The sequence below is a fragment of the Thunnus thynnus genome, chromosome 21 (genome assembly GCF_963924715.1).
Source record: "Thunnus thynnus chromosome 21, fThuThy2.1, whole genome shotgun sequence".
Lineage (NCBI taxonomy): Eukaryota > Metazoa > Chordata > Actinopteri > Scombriformes > Scombridae > Thunnus > Thunnus thynnus.
The window spans coordinates 17,048,369-17,064,200 of record NC_089537.1 but is presented as its reverse complement, the minus strand read 5'-3'; the positions used below and the strand labels follow the sequence as shown (position 1 = coordinate 17,064,200).

Genomic DNA, 15,832 nt, shown 5'->3' with positions numbered 1-15,832 from the left:
GTGTTGGCTTATAGGTGAGAGATGGAAACAGGCTGCTTCATTAGAAGAGGTCTCTGCTTAATTAAAGTTTTTTAGAGGTTGTGTAGGTGACAGCTTGAACTTAAAGAGTGTGTGCTCTTAGTAGAATTAAATAATTTATGAATAGGAGGGCAACCATTTTTATTCCCACAATTAACATTTACATAATATTTCAGTCAGACAGTAGCTTGTGAGCTCAATTAGATGTTTAAATTTGTCTTTTTCTGTCACAAAGCACTAAACATCCTGATGCAGGGTTTGTTGACATTTCCTTTGTGGATACAAGCATATTTCTTTATGAGCTGTCATTCATATGTTGTACGTGGCAGCGACTGTGTGCCCACACATGTTCTTATTTTCTTAAAGAATGGGTTCCCAATTTTTCAAGTCTGTCTTAAAACAACAGTCAGGTGCCCATATGAACACTGGTTCCTTGCTGTAATCATTCCTCCTGTTAATACTTACTATTAAAAGATCCCCTTCAAATGCACTTTCATTGTAAAAAGAAAAACATGTTCAATGTTCATTTGGGCTCCTAACTGTTCCTTTAAGTGGTACTGGTTGGTGTTTTTTTTCAATACAGTACATTTTACTCCAACAAAATATAGCATACAGGGGGAGCAACTGGGATAATTGAGATGGATAGACTATCAGTCGAGATAAATGCACAAATAACACCTACGCTACATGATGAGTCACCTATTAAAATATGTCTATCTTCAATTTTATGCTTCCTTTAATCAGGGATATTTTAATTGATTGCCTCTTAAACATAATGAATATTACATTTCATTAGTAATCTTATGTGGACAGAATTACAAATAGTAAATCTGGCAGTTGTCTCATTTATTAATTGTTTATTTTTGTCTTTTATTTTTTTTATGTTTTAGTATACTGCTTATATAGTATAGTATATTTCTATTGTATTCTTCTATATTCTGTTAAGTGCTGTTTATTAAAAATATATACTTTACTATACTTTTTTTTTCTAACTTATTGGCAACACGAAATTTGGCTTGTGCACATCAGTGGGTTTAGCTTTTGAAGAAGAAAGCGGGAGTAGCGTTAATAGTAGATTGTGTTGCGCCACTGACGCCATTACGGCTCAGCGGTCAGAACGGTGGAGCCACTGAAGAGCAACGTAGGTCATAACCAACATGGCAACCCCAGTATTACAGTTTCTTCAACATAATATTTCGCCTAGTAACCGGTCCTTCTCTGCCCACAGACTCATAAATTCGTGGGAAATGTTTAATTTACTTTGAAACTATTATAAATTGTCCCAAGAGCTGCCAAGTTTTAATAAACCTAGTGAAAGATACATTTTATGTCTGACAAACGTCAAGTTATAGTTCAGATTTTTTTTTCTTTTTACATGTTATGACCAAGAAGTGTCCATAAACCATTTTAAATCCAATAGATAGTCAATGTTATAAGCCTACCTACAATCCAGTGGTGGAAATTAGCTATTATATTAACACTTTTGTACAAGTTTGATGTCTTTTAATTCCACTATATTGTTCTACTCCAGTTCTTTCAGAAGATAAATATGCACTTTTGATTCACATTCAATACTCTACATATGAAGATTAAAGGGGAGTTTTCCTCACCGCTGTCGCCAAGTGCTTGCTCATGTGGAAATGCTAGGTCTCTGTAAAAAAAAAGAGTACAGTCTAAACTTGCTCTATATGAAAAGTGCCCTGAGATAACTTCTGTTGGGATTTGGCGCTGTGTAAATAAAATTGACTTGACTCGAAGATTTTGCATACAAAACAGCTTTTAGATGACTTTTTAATTTTTTTAATTTTTTATTTTTTTTAAGGGGGAATTCCCCCTTAAAAATTCCCTGCTGTAAGGTATGTCAGGAGGACTTTTGCACGCAGAAATGATGTAAGGTTGTTTTTTGTTCACATTCAAACAAGTTCCTACTGCATTTATGCGCACTGGCCCGCAGCGTGTTACAAGCAGCTGTAACACGGCTCACTATTTAATGTTTATACAATTATGTGGTGTTTATTTACTCAGTGATTTTAAAAAAGACCTTACGACTGGCTACGACTGACGTCAGCGCGCTCCGTACGTACATCAAGCCCCTGACCGACGGCTCTACGTGACGTAAGCGCGCTTCGTTCCCAAACAATGCTCAGGAAAAAGCCACGTTGACGATCTAGACTGAAGTGTAGTCCACAATTTGAGCCAGAATAAAGCAGCATTTTTTGTGTGGAAGCTCTTATTCCTTCTCGCCGCAGACTCCAGATCAGAGAGGACATGTCGTCGCCGCCGAAGGAGAAAGTCGAAACCAAAGGGGGACACCTCCCTGCAGGTAAACCCCCTGTCCTGTGATGTTGTTTTTGAAAGCTTCCCACAAACCTGGAGGCCTTTGTTTTTGTGTAGTGTCTCTCAAACCAGAAAAAAATCACAAGATGAATCACATACTGCTGCAATCATTAAAGTGTCAGATTCCAGCGATGACAACGTGTCTTAACGGTCGAGATTGCTTGTACTGTAGTCAGCTTTATTTCTCAATTTCGCACCTTTCCTTACTTCCTGATTGACGTGAGATGTTGCAACATCAACACATCTGGTGATAATGTAGCGATTTGGTAAATGATCGCAGTCTAATTTAGAGGTTTTGGTGACAATGTTGCAATTAATGGTTGCTGGTTGGCGGTGACGTGGAGGTCACGGGCTACAGCCTTGTGGATGTGGGTTAAAGAAAAAAGCAGATAAGGTGTACGTGGACGTGAAGCAGTGCAGCAGGGCACTAAGCCCCAGCAGCTGCAGGACTGATAACACAGTAAGATAACAAACGCCCCTCGCACCCGACCTGTGATTATTGGGAGGCCCGTACAGGCTACTGCGTGTCAGTCTTTAGCAAACATGCAGGTATATGTGAGCATAGGAGAGCATTGTTGTTTCTAAAAACGGCTCCTATGCAGTGAGGTCAGAGGACAAGGTCACCTGCAGAACAGCTGTCCTGCAGCTGCTAAGAATTCTTGCTCAAGGACACTTTGGCAGCCACTTTTTTACCTTTAGTTGAGGGATGGACTTCTAACTTGCTGTGAAAATTTTCATTCTTGCAATTTAAACAAATACAGAGATCTTAACTTGTCCTTAAGTTCATTGTAAAGTCCCTAAGTCTTATTTCTGTGACAGTTCAAACACAATACGGCTTAAGCGTTTTATTTTATATCAATATGTGGGACCTTTGTACCTTCGAAATGTTTTAAATTGCTCTTTTGCATTGATTATTTGTCTCAGATCATCTAATAATCAATGTGTGTATGTATTTCCCTCCGTGTGTGTGTGTTGCAGTAAAGGCCGGAGGTATGAGAATAGTGCAGAAGCACCAGGTGGCTGCTGCTGCCACCCCGGAACCACCGCAGAAAGATGACGAGGAGGAGTACGTGAGCAGCAGGTAACACACGCACACACGCACACACGCACACACGCACACACGCAGCCACACACATTTATTGTGGGAGTAACACTCGCACAGTAGTCTCCATAGTCCATTTTTAAAACATGTGTGAACACGCAACAGTTACAGTAGATTAAGAGACCGCCCGCGCAGTGTACGATTCCATGGTGATTTGTAAGTTGGTAATCGCACAAACAAACACACACCCTGCAAATTGTCAACTCAGCAATTTAGCTGCTTTCACTTTTCTATAAGGCTATACTATATGCATTTTTGCAGCAGACTTGTTGTGTACTGTTGGCAGCTAATTCAGTAAACAACATAATTACTGCATAATTACAGCATTAACTTGAACAGCCCATTCAGCAGTCGCTATTGTTTGCTGTAAGCAGCCTTGGTTTGCATGTTTTACATCACGCTGGCTCTATTTCCGAGCTACAATTATTGTTCTGTTTCCATATTAGCATGTTCGGCTTTTGCTGCCTGAATGCATTGTTTGTACTGAGGTCACTCCGTTCTGTCATGGAGGTGCTGAAAGTTGTTGCTTGTTTCCCTGTAATTGTGTGCGTGTGTCTCCTTCTACTCCCACATACGTCTGCTGAATATTCATGAAGACCCGTCAGCTATGTGCATATAGGTACAGGTGGCATTTTCACAACACATATCAGTTTGTGTGTGTGACTGAGAGGTGATAAATGAGAGCTGACAAGCAGTGCAGAGGGTTCAAGAACATTGCCAATTGTCATAAAATGTTCCTGTGCATGTACTTTAAACACGCACGCACACCAAGTTATATATTTCATGCTCATCAAGCGTGCTTGTTACTTTTTTTTTTTTATTCCAGTGTATGCGCAGTATTACAGTATTCAGGGTATTTCCCTGTAATTCAGAGCAGGAATAGTATCAAGCCTATCTGTGGCACAAAGTCATTTCCTTTTGTTCCATTTTCCTTTGTGCCAAGATGAGCGGCTATAATAGACTGAGCTCTAAAGTGAAAAGTGAGGTCAAGTAAAGAAGAGGTACAAAAACAACATGAAAGCTTGGCTTATAATCAAGAGTAAAGACGTACTTGAGCAAGAGAGAACACTCCAGACTACAAGAGAAACACTTCAGAACGACGGTCGTTTCATGTGTAACAGACACTGGTCTGGGTGTGACGGCCATTCATGCCCCATGAGAATGTACTTCCCTATTTTGTAATGTTGCTTCAGAGGATATGGAGTCATAATGTGCATATTGGGGCTGCAAGTAACGATTATTTTCATTATCGGTCACGAATATTTTCTCAGTCATTTAATCATTTTCAACTACATTATTTTAATTTAAATACAGTAGTTGGGAGTGTTGGAAAATCTTGCGCTGATTTGTTTGTTAAAAATTGTATTATTAGTTAATAATACATAATGAATTTTATTATTTTATTAACTGTTTGTTTAAGTTGTTGGAGAGGGACAGATGTTCTGCCTGATGTCTGCAGACTCTGCCTTTTTTTTTTGGTTGTTTTTCTGTTTTCATCTGAGAAAAATATTAAATGCAGATTCTGACAGTTTAGTAAAAGTTAAAGTAGTCCTGAAACAGTAATTAAATCAATTAATAAGTGAAGTCCTGTAAATGTACTGAAATGTATTTTTCTTTACATATTTATTTTAGTAAAGGGAAGATAGTTTAATAGACACGACCTGCAGCTGATGCACAGTTTGGATAGTCTGTATAGCCAGGCCATACCAGATCACTTTCATTACAGGGCAATGTGTCAAAAATGTCTAGATTTTATTATTTATATGTTTAAATGAGTTAAGAAAATCTTCAAACTTGTACTTGTCTTGCATGTCTTACTTGGATGTCTGGATGAACTTCACAGGAAACACAAAGAGGAATATTTGAATGACATTATGAGGCCTTTTTCTGGACAAATTAAGCTCTTAAAATGTCAGAAATTATGAAATAATGCACGTTACAAGTTCCTAGAGCTGAAGACAACTTATTAAAATGTCTTGTTTTGTTCAAAACCCAAAGATATTCAGTTTATAATCATATAAAACAGAGAAAAGCAGCAAATCCCCAAATTTGAGAAGCTAGAAACAGTGAATGTTTGGTGTTTTGCTTGAAAAACGATTCACCAAATTTCAAAATGGTTACGGATTTATTTTCTGCCTGTCATTTCAGCTCTAAATTAAATAAATACTGGATTATTTGTCCAATAATAAAACAAACTTATAATCACCAATGCAGTGAAGACATTCCAAAGAGCAGAAACTTCATGAATCTGCATTCAGATTGAGGAGCCAGCTAAATGCCGACTCTGTAAATTTAATGTAGGATTTTGTGACTCTTTTCCCTCATGTGTGAACTGGTTGCTTGTCTCACCAGAGCCATACAGCCTTAGTATTTATGTCACTTAGTTTCTCCCAGATATTTCATTTCAGAGCTTGCAGTCAGAGAAGAAGAATCATTACTTGGGCTGTGAAAATAAACTAGACAAATAGTGCATTTTAATCACTCAGGAAGCCCATTTTGAATCGGCGTTTGGCTTGATAAACTCCTCTCAGCCCGGCTGTGTAAACGCAGCTGTACCATCCTCCCGTGAAATGTTTATCTTTAACTAAAAATTACCTGTCAGAATATCCCCCCTCCCAAAAAAAAAGAGGCCGAGTAACTGCACTACATCAAGAAATACAGTCAGTGAAACTCTCTCACTCACACACACTCTGTCTGTCCCTCTCTGTGTCACGCTGATGGACGTCTAGCAGGTGGCTACTGGGTAAATTTCACATTAGCAGCAGCCAGTGAAGCGTTGTAGTCACGGGAACACCTGCCGTTCCCAATCTAGCCGAGATGGACAGATGGGGGCAAAGAGAGAGAGATAGGTAGCCGGGATTATGGCGAGGAGGAGAGGGGAGGATTAGGATGGTATGGGAAACAAGGGGTGCCGACCAAACGTAAAGGTATTACAAAATAAGAGGAGTAATGGAAGACGGAGGGGGTAGCAACGGGTGGGATGCAGGCAAGAAAGGGAGGCATAAGCCAGAGCAAACTGGTGACCCAGCAAAAACTTTCTGCCCACTAACTGTCAGCTGGATGTGTTTTTCTAATGCAGGAATAAATCGGCTGAACATTCAGGTAAATCCACCAGTCTTGTGTGTAAAAATGTAATGCTGCAGTGAGAGTTAGAGAAGCAGGAGGGAGGGAGACATGGCAAAAGAGATAAACAGACAAATGTCTGTTTCATCAGTCAACATGATGTTTCTTATTAAAGCGAATAGACGGAACCTCAACCACACATCATAAGCCGTTTTGGACTATCGGATACATGTGGAAAAATGACACACAAGGTGATCATAGGCCTCGTGACGGTTGCACTTGCCGCCCCTCCTACATATTTCGGTGAGAGGTGGATATGTTCCAGAGGCTCAGGAGAAGAGCGGGTGGTGCCTGACTAAATCACTGCACACATACACTGAACGTAGGAACTGTGGTGAAATGTGCAGTAAGCTGACAGCTCATGGTGAAAAAGTTGAGGAGAGAGAGAGAGAAGGGAAGGGAAGGGAAGGGAAGGAAAGAGGGGGAGGGAAGACAGGCAACAGGCATCAGTTCCTATAGCAACCACCACCTCGCCCACGGCAACAAACTTCCTGCTCTGCTGAAGCAGAGAGGGATGGGTGGGGTGGTGATGGTGGTGGTGGATGATGAATGGTGAGGTGTGGCTTTACAGCTAAAGACAGAGAAGAATACACCATACAAATGGATTATCGTATATTCCACTCTTTGAATTATTAGTTAAAATTAGCATTTTGCATCTCCCTCTCTCTCTTCCTCCCTCATTCTCCCTCTCATTTCCTCTAACTCTTCCCCTCGAGGCACAAAGGGACTCCTCTCCAGGATTCCTTACAGCTCTCTACTGCCCCCTGCAGGCTTTCTTCTGTCTCCATACGCAGCACCAGCTCCTCCCAATCAATCCAAACCACAGCAGAGATCTTTGTCACTTTTGGTTTCTCTCTCTGGCTCTCCATTCCATCCTGTAGATTGACAGAATAGATTAAAAAAATATGTCAGTAGCATAATCTTACAGCTAATGCCGCCGTGTGGTATCTACATTAATGTATCAGGCCTGTAGTATAGCAGTGTTGCTAATCCATGATTAAAAAAGTCTTAAACTGAGTGTCTGTCGTCTGTTTATCGAGTGTGACTAAAACCTGCCATTCATGTCTGTCTACAGTATGTGACTACACAGATTCTAAGTGTTTAACTGCCAGTCAGGTAAAAAGCTTACATCCTCGTCTACCTTTTTACACTTTTGGAGGAGTCCGATGCCTGTTAGCTGTCTGTCTTTCTGACAAGCTCACATCCTTCACTCCCTGTCTGTCTGTCTGTCTGTCTAGACATGTCTTATCCGTCTGCCCTCTGCCTCTCCGGCCTTAATGTCTATAGCTCCAGTAACAAGAGGTAAAGTTTGCTGCTGACATGCTTCAAAAGCAATAGCCTTTTATTCCCTTATCCTTGGCTTAGTTTTTTAGCTCCCCTTCCTTTTTGCAGTCAATATTTCAGGATTTATCCTCAGATTGCACAATGGAGATAGACACCGAATAGAGCAGAGGTGTGACAAAGCAGCATGAGGTGGAAACCAGCCCACGCTATGTCAGTGTGTGAATACATATCCAACTGCCAGAGTGTGCCTGTTCACCTCAACCCCACTGCGTCCCACCTCTTAGCTTCAGTTGAAACCGCCGTACATACAGTATGTCTTTGTAGCATGGTGTAAAACACAACTATAAAGATAAAACAAAAATATTTAGAGCACGTTACATTATTACAGAGGCATTTCACATGTGAAGCACATTACTCAGAGACAGTTTCTCCATTTGTTCTGTAGTAAAACAGCTTGACGAGGCCGTTTTTAATTCAACATCAGGCGTTAGACGTCGGTTAGAGTAAATGAGGAAATCGTGGTATCCTGTAAAGCTTGCAAGCCGTTTTTCAGCTCAGTATCTTAATGAAAACAGATACTTCTGCTATGCTGCATGGCACTCAGCCTGAGTGTGTTGAAGATAAAAGTTTAGCCACACACAAACATAGAAAATGTATCTCCTGTTAGCATTTTTTCATTTTTCTTCATCTGTCACTCGTCATATTCAGATTTATTCTCAGTATGTTTTTTTTTTTTTTTGTTAAACTCTACTTTTAAGCCAAATGTTAGTTAGCAAGACCACCTCACAGCTAGCAGAGCATTAACTGGAGTGAAGAACACTTGCGTTGCTATTATGCCATATTTTAATTAATTAATTGCTAATAGAGAACCTCTCAACCTCACATTCTGACAAGCGGCTTGTGAAGAATAATCAGCAAAATTCAACATTTGCAGGCATGAATTTAATAGCAAGGTGTAAATACTCTCATGAAGATAAGTAGCAAAAGGCTGCTCTGTGCCAAGATGTTGATTGCAGAGATGGAGGTTAGCCAGATGTGTTGAGAATCCAGTCATAACTGTTAATTGACTGTTATTAAAAAGTTGTTCACGGATCATAAAATGTTTTAAAAGTAAGTAGCAGATGTTTCAAATGTTAAATCCTGAGTGCTCAGATTCTGGTTGCTGAAGTTGCACTTTGTCGCAAACTTTTGTGAAACTTTTCATCTTTTCAAAAATATTTTGGCTGTTAATGAGGTGAGCTATAAGTTGGACATGCTGGCTGCTATAGCTGATGTCTTTGAGTGGAGTTTTGAAGGTGGCTACCACAACTGTACTCTTTTGCCGGGGGGTGACGATGCCGTAAAATTAGACGGCGCTCGTTTGTCACGACAAGGTCGATACTTACCTCAGGTTCCGCATTCCTCCTCCTCATCTTTTGCTCTGCCTCCATCCCTTCCCCTTTCTTTATGTCTGATTGAGCGCTTGCCTCCCTCTCTCCTCTGTCCTCTTCTCCTCTCCTCTCCTCTAACACTCTATTATTATATAGGTATTTGGCTTTCCATGTCCTCTCAGCCCTCTTGCCTCTCCTTGCCACTCCCCCCCCCCCCCCCCCCCCCCCCTCCTCTATGTGCCCTGACCTGCCTTTACCCCTCATCCCCCCTTCTTTGCTCCACTTCTTTTTTCTCTCCTCCTCCCTAAATCCTCTCCTTTGTTGTCCTCCTCCTCTATTACTCTTTTCCTTACATACTCCAGCTTTCTCCCACTTCTCACCCTCCTCCCTCTCTCTTCTAATGCTTTCCATCCAGAAGCTGTGAGCCCCAGTGTTTGGCCAGGATGAATGGGAGCTATTTAAGCTGCTGGCAGGTCCATCCGGTGTGTGTATGTGTGTGTGTGTGCGTGTGTGTGTGTGTGTGCGTGTGTGTGTGTTGTAAAGGGAGTAAGACTGTGGGTGTTTGACAACTTGGGATGTTCGTATTGTAGCACTGTGTCACTTTTGGAGTTGTTGAGGTCTCCAGATGTTGCTACAGTGTGTATAAACTATAACCTTCTTTTTACATTTACTGTCTGACTACATTACACAGAGAATAAAGCCCAGGGCACAGACAGGATGCATGTTATAATGAACTCTACAAATAATTTTATGTATATTTTTCCCATTCTCTCTCTTTTCTCCTTTTCAGTCCACCAAAGGCCCCCGTGATTGTATCTGGAGTGGTTACAAAGGTAAGTTAGACATACACAGACCACCAGTAGTGTTGAAATAAGTATTATAAGGTGGTTTTTATCTGGGACATGAGCTCTACAGGGAGAGGTAGAGGCTCAGTGCTGAGGTAGAACAAGATAGAAAATGTGAAAAAAGAAAGCGCAAGGGGAGAAGAAGAAAAAGGAGGGAAGACAGAGTGCCAGAGTGTAGAGAAAAATTACATAAGTGATCCTAAACGCACTTCATTTTATCAAACGGATATGTAGAAGTCAACGTTATGGATGGTAGTCATGTAATCATGGAACACATGGATCAGTGATGTGTTTTGAAATTTAAAAAAAAATAATGAGACTACTGTAATTTATAATAATGGATCATTTTTTCCTGATATATTGACATATCAGAATTTCTTATAAGTAAAAAAGAGAAAATATTGGCATTTAAAAATATATACAATGTCCACACTCATGCAAAAATGCATTTCACCTCTTATTTTTGACTTTTATATGTCATTGTTGTTTATATTGTGTTTTCTATTTAAGCCGGTGACATCTAATCATATAATGCAGCTCAATACAGCGACAGCACAAATTGCAGCATATAAAAAACGACCACAGAGTTGAATCAACACCGCTCTGACACAGTCCTGACAAACATTGAAGATTATAAGCTTCACAAAGGTAGTAGGCCATTTCATTGTAGAAATGTTGGATTACATTATTGCTCTAACAGCACCAGCCCCTGTGTGTGTGTTTGTTTGGGCTTTTATGGCCTTGACCTGCCACTGTGAAAAGTGGGTCAAAGTCTGAGAAAAGCCATGTTTATTTATCACCACCATCAAACCCAGAGGCCGGCACTGTGCAAAGCCTCAGAAAAGCCTTTTAGGAGCTAAGTGAAACACTTCAGTGTGTGTGTGTGTGTGTGGATCGGTGTGTATCAGTGTATGTGGAGTTTTTGGTCTGCTGGGATTTTTTTTTAGATTGAAAAAATAAGATATCTCCTGGTTATGTATTTTCTGTTTTTCCTTCTGCTTTGAATGACAGAGATGCTTCAGTTTTATAAAAGTTATTTAAAATAAGAGAGTTAAGATGGACATTAGGGCTGCAACTAGCCATTATTTTCATTATTGATTATTTTCTCGATTAATCTATTAGTTGTTTGGTCTATAATATACCAGAAAACAACCCACGACCCAAAGATATTCAGTTTACTGTCAGAGAACTAAAGAAACCAGGAAATATTCACATTTCAGAAGCTGCAATCAGAGAGTTGAGACACTCCCACTTTACAATAAATTAGCAGACAAAGGCGCATATTTCCAAAAACTTTGGATTGAATGATGGAAATAAATTAAATGATCTTATGTCCTGTTTTTTCCACATTCTTCCGATGTTTAAGAGATCTTCCATTTTAACATGTTTTCAGTACATTCTTAAAGACAAATATGATTCAAAGAAAAAGGATCACCCTATATCCCAGCATTTTTCAGAATGTATATTTTAGCAGTGTACTAAAATGGGTAAAAGGAGGTAGGAAACGTGCCTCGCCAATCACCATGACTACTGTTCACAGTGTATCGCAGTAATACAGTTAATTTGTTGCATCCCCCCCTCCGTACCTCTGCATCAGTACGACAGAGATAGAGAGAGAAGCTTTCAATAGAGGAGAGAGACGCTTTGAGCTTCAGAAGAGAAGAGAAGGGCAATTGGAGGTCAAATCCATCCATATCCTGTGCAGTTAGCTCTGGAATTGGCTTTAAATGAAAGAAACACACACACACACACTGTAGATGTTTTGTGCCCACTTACACACAGATGCGCACATGTAGGAAAGCAAGTGCACAGCTGCACTTACAGCATAAAACCAATACACACACACACAGAGGATTAGGGTCCAGCAAAGATGGGTTACGAGAGCAAAGTTCAGCCAGAGGCTCAGAGAGATGGAATTGTGTGTGTGTGTGTATCTATATGTGTGTATTTCTACAGTGTTGATTAAATTGGTTATATAACTGTATCCATGTGGACATGCTAAGAAATTGGAGTATAAAGATATCGTGCATATGGATATGATATTTATTGTGAGCAGTAACATCCACATATCACATGGCAACATCTGGACAGATAGGACGCCATTAGCAAACTTAACTGGGTGCTAAAATCCAGTATCAATAAAAGAATTAAAACCCTTCAATATTAATCCACTTAATCACACATATGGTGTGTTTAATGTGTGCTTTTCATAAATACTGGGGTGTGGGGACCAGTTAGATGAGGGTAAAAATGGCAAGAGAGAAAACTGTAGCTTAAATCAGTGATGAGATGAATGTGGGTAAGGACCAGGTGTGAGGAAGGAAAGAAACAAAACAACAAAAATGAAAGAAGAGCGAATAAAGAAAAAGGAAAAGAAAGAATCCAGTCATAATTGAAGCAAGTCTCCAATTCAAATTCTGCATTTCTCTTTGAATGATCAAATTCCTGCTTTAATCGGATTTAGAAGCGAGGCTGTTTATGGGCATTTTTCTTAGAATAAGAGATTGAGGTTGCAAAGCAGATGAGCGGGGATAGATGAGTGCTCCATACTGTACCCTTCACGCACTTTGGAGATTTCCTCATTATTATTATTACGATTATCAGAGAGAAAGGATTAAAAATGGGGGGCATAAAGAGCACATACTGTATGAATAAAAACAATCAAACCACCCAATGTTAGATTACATACACACTTCAGTATGTAGGTAGTTCTAGGAGATAATATATGAACACTGAATATCACTGTACACATTTGTATTGTGTTTACTGTTGTTTTCCCTCCTACTGCTTACAAATGGTGTATTACTCTTAATTTGTCTGAAGTGGTTGTACCAACTTCGCTGGTAGCAGCTACATCACCATGCTGCCATTTCATAGTTAACTTAATTCTAGTTTTGCTACATATAAGATGCAGAAATGCTAATGGGCAGTCTAACAGTTTAGCCTCAGTTAATGGCACTCCTGCATGCCTGTTTCCCTACTTCCTGTAATCATTACATCCTTGAAAACTTAACAAATGATGCTGTACGATGCTTTAGCAGTTCATGTTTGCCATCAAGAATAAAGAACCTCATCAGAGTAAGACTCTTTTTCCACTCCCTTTTGGGAGACTTGATATGTTGTTGTTTCAAGTCTATAATTGCCAAGTCATTTAGGCCACAATAGCAGGAGTATGCATGAACTACATTTGAGGTGTGGGCTGTAAACTGACTGTGCTTTTTGTGCAAACCAGTGAATGCAGTTCTTCCTTGTGCCCTGATGTAATTTTTTTTGACTGTCTGTCTATTTAGGGTGACAAGGACTTCACCCCTGCAGCTGCCCAGGTGGCCCACCAAAAGCCCCAGCCTGGTATCCCCAAGCTGCCCCCCACCCAGCACATCAACCAGCACATCCACCAGCCTCGCAAGTGAGCCAAGCAGCCGCCAACTCCCTCCACCAGCCGGCCTTCCCAACGGAACACATAAGATGAAGATGTTTCCCCACCAGACACAGATCTCTTCTAAATAATCAGAGTAAAATTTTACATGTAAAGCAACCTAATACCAGTATGGCCATTGTAGAAGACCCAATCTTTACACCCTTGCTGCATCAGTGCTTCCCTTTTGGGTCCTCTCCTTAAGAGGGATTGTTTTGGCAGTTATATAGTCTTAAGGTGGTATAGATGGGTGGAGGGTCTTCTAAAATGGCTATTATTTTAAAATTAAACATAAATGAATAACTCAATCTCAGATCTGAGTCTGATGGGGGAACTCTCACCCCGGCGATGTGCTGACCAGAACCACATCACCGCAACCAGCCAATCACAGCAACCTATCAGTCAGGCTACCCAACCAACTAAATCACCTCACAGTGATGAGCCTGAACTCCAGCCTTCTACCTATGATCTTCACAGACCAAAAGAACCAATCAACAACTCATGAAGAGGACACCAGTTTTACATAATCAACAGGAACCAAAAAAGAACACAGTGAGCATCTTCTAAATTGCGGGAATCAGTTTGATGTGAGAGGGACTGTTGCCAAATTGCACGGGTACAGCATGGATCAGAGAAAGCAAAACTAGCCAATTACATGACAGCACTAACCAATAAGTAACCCAAATACTGAGGTTACGCTCAACTTTGACAAGCATTCCATTGTCTACCATATCAAGACCAAATATATGCATCAGATTTAAAGATGTAATTATCGATCTGTATTACTGAAATTGGTCCGTATGTTCACACCAGGCAAGAAATTGGGCATTTTCAATATATATTCGAAAGGCCAACAGGGAGAGACGCAAAACCTGCCCCGTCTTACTGTACTGACTCATTCAGTTACTTGATGCATGTTGTTAGTGTCGTGACTCAGGACAGCTAGATGCTAAAGCTTTTCTATAGCAAAAGCTAATACACCTTTTGGCCTACAACAACATGTATTTAGCTTTTGCTGCAGCCTGCTTCTATGTCATAGCTCTTACCTTTATTTAACAGAGGAGCCTCACATTTTTTCCTGCCTCGTTTGAGCTGCAATGAAGTTCATCCTTCCCTGGCAGTGTTAACTAATTTTTATGCAAACTCAGACTGCTTCATATTAAAAATCTTCCAGCTGTGCCTCTTCTGTTTGATTTGAATAGCTCCGAAGGGTTTTTTTTTGTGTCCTATTTGACTTGCATAGACTCGCAAGGATATTTTATCTGCTCCACATCAAAATCAACTGCAGTGAAAACATGTAATGAAAGTTAAAGCCATTTACTGTGAAGCAGCTGCAAGGTGCTTTGTGTTTGCATTAAAATTAGCTTTAACATCACAAGGGAATAATGTACTTTATTTGAAGACGAACAAAACCCAAGCAACTCTGTGAGGCTCCGAACTGTGAGCTGAAGGTAAAAACATGAACATATTAGAAGAATAGCACTGCAATTTCTACATTCCACAAACAGTTTCTGATTTCTTCTATCAGAAATCATATCAGCCCCTGAAATCTAGATCAACAGTTCCCCAGGAATCATACATATCAACACACACAGACACACACACACACCACCCTTCTCCTTAATCACCCGTCCCCTTACACTGAATTCATTTGTTGCAACACTAATGTTCAGGTTTCCAGGAAAGAAAGAAATTTATCTTGCCAAGAACGAATAATTTCCTATGTTAATTTAATGAAGTTTAAAAGAGTTTTATTTTTGTTTGTCTCAGTTCTTTTTTTCTTGAGTAAATTGTTCAAATTGTACAAATCTTTAGTCATTGAGTGGACTTAGGTATTAGGTGTGGTTGTCATAGTAAATAAAGATATAGACTATCTTGAAATATCAACACTTTGTTGTCTTGAGACTCATTTGAAACATTTGTCATGTAAAAAAGATTTGCAAACTGAAAAAGTTCTTGATAGATTGTGTCCTGCACCTCATCTACAGTATTTGAGCATCCCATGGTGAATTAGTACTCTGCACTGAGGGATTAGGGCTCAGGTGGTGTTTTGAAATGAAACAGAAGCATCTCTCCAAGAGCGGTCTGCTGTTTTTTTCTTTCCCCCCCTCTTCACCACACACACACACACACACACACACACACACACACACACACACACACACACACAGACACACACTGTGCACCAGGTGTTAGTGCATGTAATCCATTTTTACACAAGCATCTGCAACCAGGTGTTCTGTCAGCTCATGTTAGCCCAATAAAGCACCCAGTGCAGGCCTAGTTGGTATGAGGCTCTTTCTGGAAGCTGAAACACCCCCATTAAAGCAGACACAAT

General features: G+C 40.1%; 1 protein-coding gene across 1 annotated transcript; it reads left to right on the top strand.

Moving 5' to 3' along the window:
- The first annotated feature begins 2,122 nt into the window (after positions 1-2,122).
- dap (death-associated protein) lies at positions 2,123-15,381 on the top strand. Its single transcript, XM_067577717.1, has 4 exons — positions 2,123-2,341; positions 3,334-3,436; positions 10,025-10,067; positions 13,370-15,381. The coding sequence occupies exons 1-4, from the start codon at positions 2,287-2,289 to the stop codon at positions 13,487-13,489; spliced, it is 321 nt and encodes a 106-aa protein (XP_067433818.1). The 5' UTR covers positions 2,123-2,286; the 3' UTR covers positions 13,490-15,381.
- Positions 15,382-15,832: the final 451 nt, after the last annotated feature.

Coding starts and splice junctions, on each gene's coding strand:
- dap (XM_067577717.1), top strand. CDS start 2,287: ATGTCGTCGCCGCCGAAGGAGAAAGTCGAAACCAAAGGGGGACACCTC. Junction 2,342..3,333: donor AGGGGGACACCTCCCTGCAG/GTAAACCCCCTG, acceptor TGTGTGTTGCAG/TAAAGGCCGGAGGTATGAGA. Junction 10,068..13,369: donor TATCTGGAGTGGTTACAAAG/GTAAGTTAGACA, acceptor CTGTCTATTTAG/GGTGACAAGGACTTCACCCC.